The 11154-nt window shown below is 42.0% G+C and overlaps 1 protein-coding gene across 3 annotated transcripts in view; it reads right to left on the bottom strand.

Annotated features, from left to right (window-relative positions):
• FRMD3 (FERM domain containing 3) overlaps positions 1–11154 on the bottom strand; it is a 299285-nt gene that overhangs the window by 117940 nt on the left and 170191 nt on the right. For all 3 annotated transcript variants that reach the window (XM_023213428.2, XM_023213427.1, XM_023213429.1), the window contains exon 3: positions 3015–3057. In XM_023213428.2, coding sequence (XP_023069196.1) covers positions 3015–3057 — 43 coding nt within the window. The remainder of the gene's footprint in view (positions 1–3014; positions 3058–11154) is intronic.

Here is an 11154-nt window from a genome sequence, read left to right on the forward strand (position 1 = left end):
GAGGAGCAAGGAAATAGTTTTTGTCTTCATTTTAAATCTTTCTAAACTTTGAAAAAACACAAACATGATTTTTTTTAACTGGTAAAAAATAATAACGCCTTTGTAAAGGGTTTGTTAATCAGGATAGCTGACCTTCAGCCAACCCTGAGAAACATCATTCCTGTGAACATCCATAGTCAGAAGGATCTTAATAGGGTCAGAGAGAAGGACCTGAAGGTCCATCATCCTCTGAGTGAGAAACAGTTCCTCCAAGGAATTCTGCAGCCCTTGCCTACTGAAAGGTGATACGAGCATAAAAGGATGAAGCCACTGGGGCTCTGTGACCAGACTCTTTGGATAAATTCATGGACGAGTCCTCAGGGTTGGACTTGGTTTCTCTGGATTAATAATATAAAAGCCCTAGTTTAAAAATTTTCTAATTTACAGTAAAGTTAATATTTCTAGGGCATATGTACAAGAACACAGAAATTCTTCAAACCGAAAGACATCATCAACAACAACAATCAAACTAGGTTTGTGATCTTGAGAAAATTACATAATTTTTTGTTCGGTAATGTCTTTAGCAATACAACAGGGATTGGGTGGTGGGTAAGACCCTTGCAGTCCTAGAATCAGTGAGTTTACCCTCTCTGGTTCAGACACTGAATTTTACACAATTCTATTTTCCAGATTCAGATTTCATTTGTCATTAGATTAAAACTGACCAGTAGTCAAATGCCAATCTTTACACCATTCTAATAAAACATTATGTGTTTTAGGGGGGGTGCAGTGGCTCATGCCTGTAATCCCAACATTTTGGGAGGCAGAGGGGGGCAGATCACCTAAGACCAGAAGTTCGAGACCAGCCTGGTGAACACGGTGAAATCCAGTCTCTACTAAAAACACAAAAATTAGCCACGCACAGCAGTGCGCACCCATAGTTCCAGCTATTCGGGAGGCTGAGGCCCAAGAATTGCTTGAACCTGGGAGGCGAGATTGCAGTGAGCCAAGATTGCACCACTGCACTAAAGCCTGGGTGACAGAATGAGACCCTGTCTTTAAAAACAAATTATGCATTTTAGTTGGTTGTTCAGATTTGCTGTTTTATAGAGACAATGCTCTTAAACACTAAATTTCTCACAAGTTTTAAACTTCTCACAAAGTTTAATTTTTGCTTCTATTAAGTATTGAAATGCCTTCAAAGATAAATTTCTGTTTCAAAACTGGATATGGCTTAAGGACAAAAGGAAAATATTGCATGGCATTTATTTAATAAGAACCAAAGTCAAAGAACCATTTAGTATACTGGAAAATAGTCTAAATATTTTCAAATATATAAACAAAAATGTCAACATTCTGCAGTTAAAGAACAAAAGCCAGGAATCAGCAATTTTTTTCTCAGGCATTTTAGCTCATTCTCATTGTCCTGCATATCATACTATATGCAGTCTCCTAGGTACTACTTTTTTTTTTTTTTTTTTTTTTTTTTTGAGATGGAGTCTCGCTCTGTCACCCAGGCTGGAATGATGCAGTGGCATGATCTCTGCCCACTGCAACTGCCACATCCTGGGTTCAAGCGATTCTCCTGCCTCAGCCTCCCAAGTAGCTGGGACTACAGGCACGTGCCACCACACCCAGCTAATTTTTGTATTTTTAGTAAAGATGGGGTTTCACCATGTTGACCAGGATGGTCTCAATCTCTTGACCTCGTGATCGCCCACCTCAGCCTCCTAAAGTGCTGGGATTACAGGCGTGAGCCACCGTGCCCGGCCTGTCCTACTACTTCTATTTGGATGTACATCCTAACTCTGTTTCGGTCTTGCCCCAATTCTGCTCCAGCCCCACCCCAACTCTGTTCCAGCCTTGCCAGAGCAGCCTGGCCTCCCTGGACTTTCCACACCCACTGCTGCACTTGTGTAATCTGAACCATCCTTCCTCACTAGCCAGAGTTTGCCCTTGAAGGATGGAAGAGGGAGGGGAAGGAAAAGAAAAGGACCGAGGGAAGGAGGAATGGGAAGGGACGAAGAGAAGGAGAGAGGGACGGGGAGCAGGGAAAAAGAAGAAAGTTAAAGAAGAGATACGCTGGCTGCTAGTTTGTAGTCCACGTTCAGTTTCTTCCTTCTTTCACCTGAAAACCCTGCCCAGAATAATTTCTTCATATTCAAAAAAGGAAGGAATCCCTTGAATGATGACAAGTGACATAATATGCATTCACCTAACCTCTGATGAGAAACTGATTTATCACCTGCATTTCAGAGCCCTGGGAAAGTGGATGTGGAGGGATAAGTGGATTTAGGGGCAGGCAGTAAGCTTCTGAGGTGCATTTCAGAAGTTCCCCTCCAAACCATAAATAAAAGCAGGTTGGCTACAGTCTGGCATGAGTGGCCAGAACAAAACATCATGTCACCCAGGATTACCAATGAATACCCTCCTCATAGGGTCCCAGGTGGACAACCAGGGGGTGCTTAGAGCTCACTGGTAAAAAAAAGAAAAAAAGAAAAAAAATGTTCAGAACATCGGAGATTTAAAACAATTGCCCAGAAAAAAAGAAATGTTTTTCATTTTAGGGAGTTCAAGGAATGGAAAAGAATGATACAGTCTTCAGCAAAGTCATTGGTAAAATTTTAGTTTCCAAACACATCTGCTTCTCCCATCTTCCATAATACTGCACCCCCTCCCACACTTAACAACTGACTAGCAACCCTCATAATGAAAAGGAACCAGGTACCTGGTGATTGTATTTAAGAGGTATTTAACCATCCAATTCCAAAGCCCCTGTTCAAATATCAAATATGAGGGCAAGATGGTGGGGGGGTGGGGGGGGAAATGCCCGGGAGACTGTAGGATGCTGGTGCAGGGGAGGGTCATAGAAAAAGAGGGGAGAAGATACAGAGCTCTCCTGGGGAGACAGACGCCCCCACTCCCCGCAACACCTCTTCAACTCTGTTTTTCCCCTGGCAGGAGGAAGTTTGTCAGGGAAGAATATCATCTTTGGACACATTGTAGCAAAAGTGAAGTCACAGATTGACACTTACATTTCATTTGCTTGAAGATGGACTTGTTAGGTTCAAGCCAGTGCTAGAGAGGGGGAAAAAAAAAAAAAGCAGAGATCAGGGGTCAAATTGCTGGACCATACAATGCATACCTAATTACTAAAAGGAATTCCAAAGTACAGCCTCAGTTTCCACAGACACTCGTCAGCATTCCACACTCTAAAGACTGACATAAACAACTTGGCAATAATCATAGCACAGACAAGGATATAAATTACAGACTTAACATTTTCCAAGTAATATGTGAGTCAGACAGTTGCTAGGAGAGAAGGACAAGAGAGAGAATATGCACTCAAATGGGATGTTCTGGTACCCCCAATTGACTCCTAGGTGATTCTTTGAGCTCCATGGTTCTGTGAAAGTCACAGATGGCTAAAGACATTTAGTATTTGACATCCACGACCTGAAAGAATCACAGTCCAAGGCAGCATCAGGATCCAGTCCTGCTTCCGGGACAAATTCCCTTAAGAGGAATATTGGGTCAAGCTGGCATTAGCCCTATCGCATGCAGAGGCAATTCTTCCTTTACAGTAGGGAGAAGCAAATGATCTTAAATATCTCGTTTCCAGAGGCCTGAGGTCATCAAGTAGAAAAATCAGTTCTATCACAAAATAAAGAAGCCCAAAGACGTGGGGCACTCAGAACCGTGTTACTGTCAGGCATTTGAAGTAGGCACCATGCTGGTCCCGGTGGCTGGCCCTCTCTGCAGCACATACAAAGATCACTTCGACATGCTGAGAGCTGGGCAGCTTTCGAGATCACTAACCATGAGATCCCTGAAGCTGCTCAAGGAATGTCACTTAGAGTCACTTTATACACCTGTAGTTTAGAGATGATACGGGGGGTGTCCTGGGGTAGCCATCCTGAGGTCAGGGAGCTCTCCTTCTGGAGGCGCCCCACCTGCTTGATGCTGGAGAGGAAATCGGAAGAGCAAACTTACCGTTCATTGAGCTCTTGCACCTCACTCTATCTCCTTTGTGTTATCCAGGAAGCCTCAGGTCCTGTGCTGTCCATATTCTTTGATGTACATGCATAACCATAATAAGAGCTAGTATTTGTTGAGTGCTTACTAAATGCCAAGTGCCATTCAAACGTTTCCATGTGCTATCTTATGTAGTCCTCCCTACCACTCCACTTATAAATAAGAAGACTGGGGCTCAGGATGTTAAACAGCTTGCCTAAGGTCACTCTGCTGATAAACAGTGATTAGAAACCACTGAGGGCGTCAGATCTCTGCAGTCTTCAAAAACAATAATGGGAGTCTTATAAGTGTTTCAACGTTATGGAAAGTCTAACAAAACAAACAAACAAACAAAAAAAACAAGATATATTTACCCCTGATCACGTTGCACAGACAAACTGAAAAAACAAATCTTTTTGCTTCTGGCTAAAATTATATCAACTCATTTGGGGATTCTCGTTATGGCCTTCTAATTAGAAGTTATATAGTTATAACTGAACAGTGGAAGACTCATTGATTATAGCACTTACTAGCTATAAACCTTGTACAAGATGCTTAATCTCTCTGTGTCTCGGTTTCCTCAACTATAAAATGGGAACAGTAATGACACCCACCTCTTAGGGCTGTTGCGAGGATTTAAAAGTTAACAAATGTAATATACACAGTGCATGAAATGTGAAAATACTAAATAAAATGATTGTTGAGGGCCGATGCAGTTCTTATTACTTAATAGGTACAGTTCCATTGTTAGACCACATCTTTCAATATATGTGCTTCATGGAGAAGAATAATAAAAGAGGCCCCTGGTGGTTAAATTACTTTTCTAGAAATAAATGAATAGTATCATTTAGAACTAAGGTAAGAAAACAAATAGCAGCAAGAGATCAAGACTTACTGCAATTGTTTTGCAGAACAGAATCACCAGTTATTTTGCTAATAAAGTCTGAAATATAAATATGTTTTCCAAATTCTCCTTGTTTGGCATTCTTCGAACTCCTCGGCCCTTTCTTGCCTAACTTCAGCGTGCTTCTCCAACTTGTCTCTGACTCCAGGGTGCCAAGTCAGTTTCATTTTGTGTACCCACACCAGGGCTGTGAGGAGGATTCCAAAACCAGGGTCAGGCTCTGAGAGAATGAGTGCCATAATGGACTGGCTATGTCTACCACGCCACTATAGATTGGCAGTGTCTGCCATGGAGGGGACAGGGAGCATGTAAAGCATGCCTGCAAGGTATTTGCCATCTGTGTCCTAAATAAATTATTTACTCTAAATAAACTGGCCTCCTTGTTGTCCTAAGAAATACACATTGCAGTTTCAGATCAGTTTCTATCACCCTTTTCCTCTTAGCCTATTCACACCCTACATTTGCTTTTCAGACCTAGTGTATCTCAGTTACCCATTTCTACAAGGTGATCTCTGCACACTTTTCCAGGACAGCTATTCCTCCCCAAAGGGAGAGTCATGAGGTATAGAGTCCTAGGAAAAATAAGCCAGCAATAACGTTTCAAGGAATTATAGGAAATCATTTCTTCAAAGAGGGCCAAGTTCAATTTGTTAGTATTCATTAAATCACTAACACAGAAACAGAAAACCAAATAGCAATACCACATGTTCCCACTTATAAGTGGGAGCTAAATTATGAGACTACATGGACACATAGAGGGGAACAACACACACTGGGGCCTATCAGAGGGCGAAGGGTGGGACGAGGGAGAGGATCAGGCAAAATAACTAATGGAAACTTGACTTAATACCTGTGTGATGAAATAATCTATACAACAAACCCCTAAGACACAAGTTTACCTATATAACAAACCTGCACATGTACCCCTAACTTAAAAGTTAAAAAAGACCAGGCACGGTGGCTTGCTCTCACCTGTAATCCCAACATTTTGGGAGGCCAAGGTGGGTGGATCACCTGAGATCAGGAGTTTGAGACCAGCCTGGCCAACATGGGGAAACCCTATCTCTACTAAAAATATAAAAATTAGCCTGGTGTGGTGGCAGGTGCCTGTAATCCCAGCTATTCAGGAGGCTGAGACAGGAGAATCCCTTGAACTCAGGAGGTGAAGGTTGCAGTGAGCCAAGATGGCGCCATTGCACCCCAGCCTCGGTCACAAGAGCAAGACTCCATCTCAAAAACAAACAAACAAACAAACAAAAAACCTGACAGGCCCATGGACCAGCAATTTCTTTATTCTCCAACTCACCCATGCAAACAAAGAGGTACCCAACAAGAATCTTCGCTGCAATATTATATAAAATTACAAAATATTAGAAATAACATTAATGGTCATCATCAGGAAAATGGGTAAATAGACTGTGGTCTGTTCATATTCTGGATGATTCTGCAGCAGTGTTTTATATGAGGGAGATCTTTATGTGTAGCATGGACAGATCTCCTAGGCATATTGTGGGATACAAAAAGTGAACTGAAAAATGTATCATTATACCTGCAATCAGTTCTCAAATTGTGCACTAAATCACCCCAGAGAAACACAGCCATAGTAGACATCAGTCAGCGCCATGTGAATTATGAACTCGAAGGAGTACACAGTTCCAACATTAGATTGTGCTATATTCCTTTATTTTTTTTTTTTTTTCTGGCAGGGCTTTCTATGTTGCCCAGGCTGGTCTCAAATGCCTGGGCTCAAGCAATCCTCCCACCTTGGTCTCCCAAAGTGCTAGGATCACGGACATGAGCCAACACACCTGGCTGTGCTATATTCCTTTTGATGTCATATGTATATATGGTATCAAATATATATATTTTTTGCAAAGCTTGGTTTCTAGCAGTTGCTGTGATAATAAGCAAGTATCACACAGAAATAGGTGTGCAACAAGCAATGAGCATGGTGGTCTGTCCAATATGATCCTAGGAGTGCCCAACAGGCACCCATTATTAAGCACTTGTGTTTGTTTAAGAATGAAATGAAAATACCATTTTTTCTGCAATTTATATGTATAATGCTTTACATAACTACTAAGATTTTAGGACATAACTACTTGTTTGGATCTAACTCTTATTAGATGAAACTATCAGGTATTCTCCTGGCCTATGGAGGCCACAAAATAATCACTAAGATACTAAGCCAGAAATTGAGGAAGTTTGGGAGGCTTTGAACAACTTCACCATATATTTAATATGTTTTCTTTTTAAATAAAAAGTACAAACATTACCATATATTCAGAAAATATATACATAAGCATCTAAATACATTTGTAAAGATCCAAAATGATAGGAAGTAAAACGAGACTAATGGGAGGATAAAAGGAGTGGGGAACACACGTTTAGGAGTGTTAGCCAAAGAAAACCATGGCTTCAGTATTTTCCATGATGTTTTAACTTTAACTTTTTTACATGTACTGGTGCATGATACAGTTGGGATGTGTGTCCTCAACCAAATCTCATGTTGAACCGTAATCCCCAATGTTGGAGGTGGGGCCTGATGGGAAGTGATTGGAGCATGGGGGCAGATTTCTCATTAATGGTTTAGCACCTTCCTCTTGGTGCTGTGCTTGTGATAGTGAGTTCTTGCAAGATCTGGTCATTTAAAAGTGTGTGGCGCCTTCCCCCTCTCTCCTGCTCCTGCTCCCACTGTGTGAGATGTCTGCTTGCCTTTGGTCATCCACCATGACTGCAAGCTCCCTGATGCCTCCCCAGAAGAAGATGCTGGCGCCATGGCTCCTGTACAGCCTTCCGAACCATGAGCCAACTAAACCTGTTTTCTTATAAACTACTCAGTCTCAGGTATTTCTTTATAGCAATGCAGGAACAGCCTAACACAGTACATTACACAAATAATTAAAAATCTATTTTTTAAAAAAAGACGGCTAATGTCTACTCAGAGGATGAAAGTAGATTTCATGTAAATTAACCTGAAGGAGTTCATACATGATAGGCAGATATCAAACCCAGCTGAGCACCCAGGGTTGACACTGTGGTCAGATCCAGGAGCCAGCAGGCCTAGATTCAAATCTGAGCCCTAACACTGACAAGCTGTGGACTTTGAGAAAGTTCCCTGGTTTCCTCACTTACAGCATCATCAGGAAGTTTAAATGGGTTAATTCATGAAGAAGGCCTTAGAACAGAGCTTGGTGTATCATGAAGGCTCTACAGCACTGGCTGTTTCCACCCTTAGGCTCCATGAAAGAAACTTCTCACTTGGTACCATGGCAATTTGATACCATGGCAGTTTCCATGAGTCTAACTGTGTCCTTCCTTTTTTTTTTTTTTTTGAGACAGAGTCTTGCTCTGTCACCCAGGCTGGAGTGTAGTGGCACAATCTCAGCTCACAGCAGCCTTCGGCTCACTGCAGCCTCTGCCTCCCAGGTTTAAGCAATTCTCCCACCTCAGTCTCCAGAGTATCTGGGACTACAGGCACAGGCCACCATGCCTGGCTAATTTATATATATATTTTAGTAGAGATGGGGTTTCACCATGTAGGCCAGGCTGGTCTCAAACTCCTGACCTCAAGTGATCCACCTGCCTCGGCCTCCTAAAGTGTTGGGATTAACTGTGTGAGCCACCACGCCCAGCCTAACTTTGTGCTTCTCTTCCTCCCCAACTCCCCATCTCACTCTCCCTGCTGTTCAACATGAGGAGATCAATTATCTACACAATTGCAATACCAGCTGTTAGCCCTTTGCCTCTCTCTTCATCTCCTTCCTCTCTCTCCTCTCTTTTCTCATTCTTCCAATTAGAGTTATGAGTTTGCCAGTGAAGTGTAGTCTGGACTACACCAATAACTCCTGCTATTATTGGAGGTAAAGATGGATTACACTTTAGGGAAAAAATAACCACCATGATGTGGCATGCTTGGTAATTAGATTTAAGGCTTAGAACATTTATTGCATTGCTATTTTCCTTTTGATTGCTACTTGGAATATATGCTGTTCTGATATTTTTAAGTCTTTCTCCTTACTGGAAACTGAGTTTCCCTAAGACAGGCAGAAAGGAGAACCTGGTAACCAAATATCTGAATTTCTGGCTAATTTACTGTAACCGAAATCCTCTTTTCCTCAACTCTCATATAGAATAAAATTTCCAAAGGCTATAAGGAAGCTAAGACCCCATCACTGATTCTACAAAATGAACTAGAGGAGCAAGATGAACCAGTGGATGCACCCCTTAGTACGATTTGAAGGTACCAGGAAGGCATCAGCAGCAGATACTTTCAAGCCCCCCAGTAGCCTGACGCTTTTTAGGAAAGCTGCCCTCAGTTTACTGGAGTCCACCATGGGGTAGAGAATTGAAACTTCCTACCCCATCTCACCCTTCACAAACCAGGGTAGCTCTTAACTAATGACTATCAGATGTGGTAGTATAAACACCTCTGCTCCCTCACCCCTTGGATGGGACAACTCTAAGGCATGGCCTACACTGATTCCAGAACTTCCCTATGGGATTGAGCCCAAAATACCCTCTACATGACTTTGCCCAGCATTACACACTTACTTGACCTCCTTCCCCTCCCTCCTCTAATCCTCTACTGCCCTACAAGTCTTTTCCTAGAAACACTTCCTAACAAATCACTTAAACAGAAATTTTTATCTCAAGTTCTGCTTCTTCAAACCAGACCTAAAACAGCCTCCCTAACTCTCCACTAAAAGCTGTCTTCCATGGTGTTTAAAATCCTTTCCCTGGGGATTTATTCCCTTTGCCTCAAGCTTAAACCCTGGAAACTGCAAAGCCCCTGTGAAAGATTCCAGTTTTAACAGATTTGCAGAATTATTGAAATCTACCTGACCATATTTCAAGAATTTTCTTAGAACAAATTTATTTTGGTTGAGAGTAGTTTCAAGAGAAAGAAGATGAGCTACACAAAGGGGGTGAAAAGCAGAGAGATTCCTAAACCTATGTTTTGGTTTCCTTATCTGTAATCTTGGTGGAGATGGTGGGAGGCTGATTCCAGAACTCCTGAGATTCCTTGTTCTAACAGTCCACAGTCTATGAACCTGAAGGATGAGGATATTGAAAATGTATGTTTCTTTCTTTGTAATTTTGCTAGGTGCAGCTACACTTAGCCCTGAGAGATCATTTTTCTCTACCTCATCATACAAATGGTGCGTATCTTTCATATATTCTCATTTTGGCTTGGTTGGGGAAAAAGAAGGTGGGTGTGAGGCAGTAATTTGTGACTAAGAAGATTGATTTTTAATTTAGCCACTGCTAAGACCAAAAAAAATTGCATCTAAAAGTAAACAATATAGCACTTAGTTATCTTCAAATGTTTGGCTTCTGTTGAAATCGATTCAGTGTATGATTACAGAATAAATTACGCACTTCTCTGTTTACTTTCTCAAAGCCCTTGGTACCCTAAGCCAGAGTAATTTGTAGCCCAGAGAAATATGTTAAATAACCCAGGGGGCTTTTAAAAAGAATGAATGCACCTCCCCAGACAGGAGATTGTTTTTCACCTCAATAGTAACCGGATCCAAAATTTGAGCAATTCCCATGATGACCCTAAAAAGATGGCCTGATTCTCGCATCCACCTAGACAAAAGCTCCAGAGTAACTTAGTCCCTGCATTATCATGCAGCCAAATTATGTCATTCCCAGCCCCTCTGACCTCTTCTGGAGAAAAAAGAATGCCATCTGATGAATGCAGCCTTATCAGTGTTCCAGATTATAAGGCTATAGCAAGACCTAGTTACTTAGCTGCCAATAGTCATGGTTTCCATTCCAGTTTCAAGAAAATCTATGAGACAACAGCAACAATAACAACATCAACAAACCTGTAGATCACGAACGCTCAAAAATGTTTGTCCATTTGGAAATCAATCTATGTAAGAAAATCCACTGGGCACGGTGGCTCATGCCTATAATCCCAGCACTTTGGGAGGCCAAGGCAGGCAGATCACCTGAGGTCAGGAGATCAAGACCGTCCTGGCTAACAGGGTGAAACCCTGTCTCTATTAAAGATACAAAAAATTAGCTGAGTGTGGTGGCACGTGCCTGTAGTCCCAACTACTCAGGAGGCTGAGGCAGGAGAATTGCTTGAGCCCAGAGGCAGAGGTTGCAGTGAGCCTAGATTGTGTCACTGCACTCTAGCCTGGGCAACAGAGTGAGACTCCATCTCAAAAAAAAAAAAAAGAAAGAAAAGAAAGAAAGAAAGGAAGGAAGGAAGGAAGGAGGGAGGGAGGGAGGGAGGGAGAGGG

Source organism: Piliocolobus tephrosceles, chromosome 14 (assembly GCF_002776525.5).
Source record: "Piliocolobus tephrosceles isolate RC106 chromosome 14, ASM277652v3, whole genome shotgun sequence".
Classification (NCBI taxonomy): Eukaryota; Metazoa; Chordata; class Mammalia; order Primates; family Cercopithecidae; genus Piliocolobus; species Piliocolobus tephrosceles.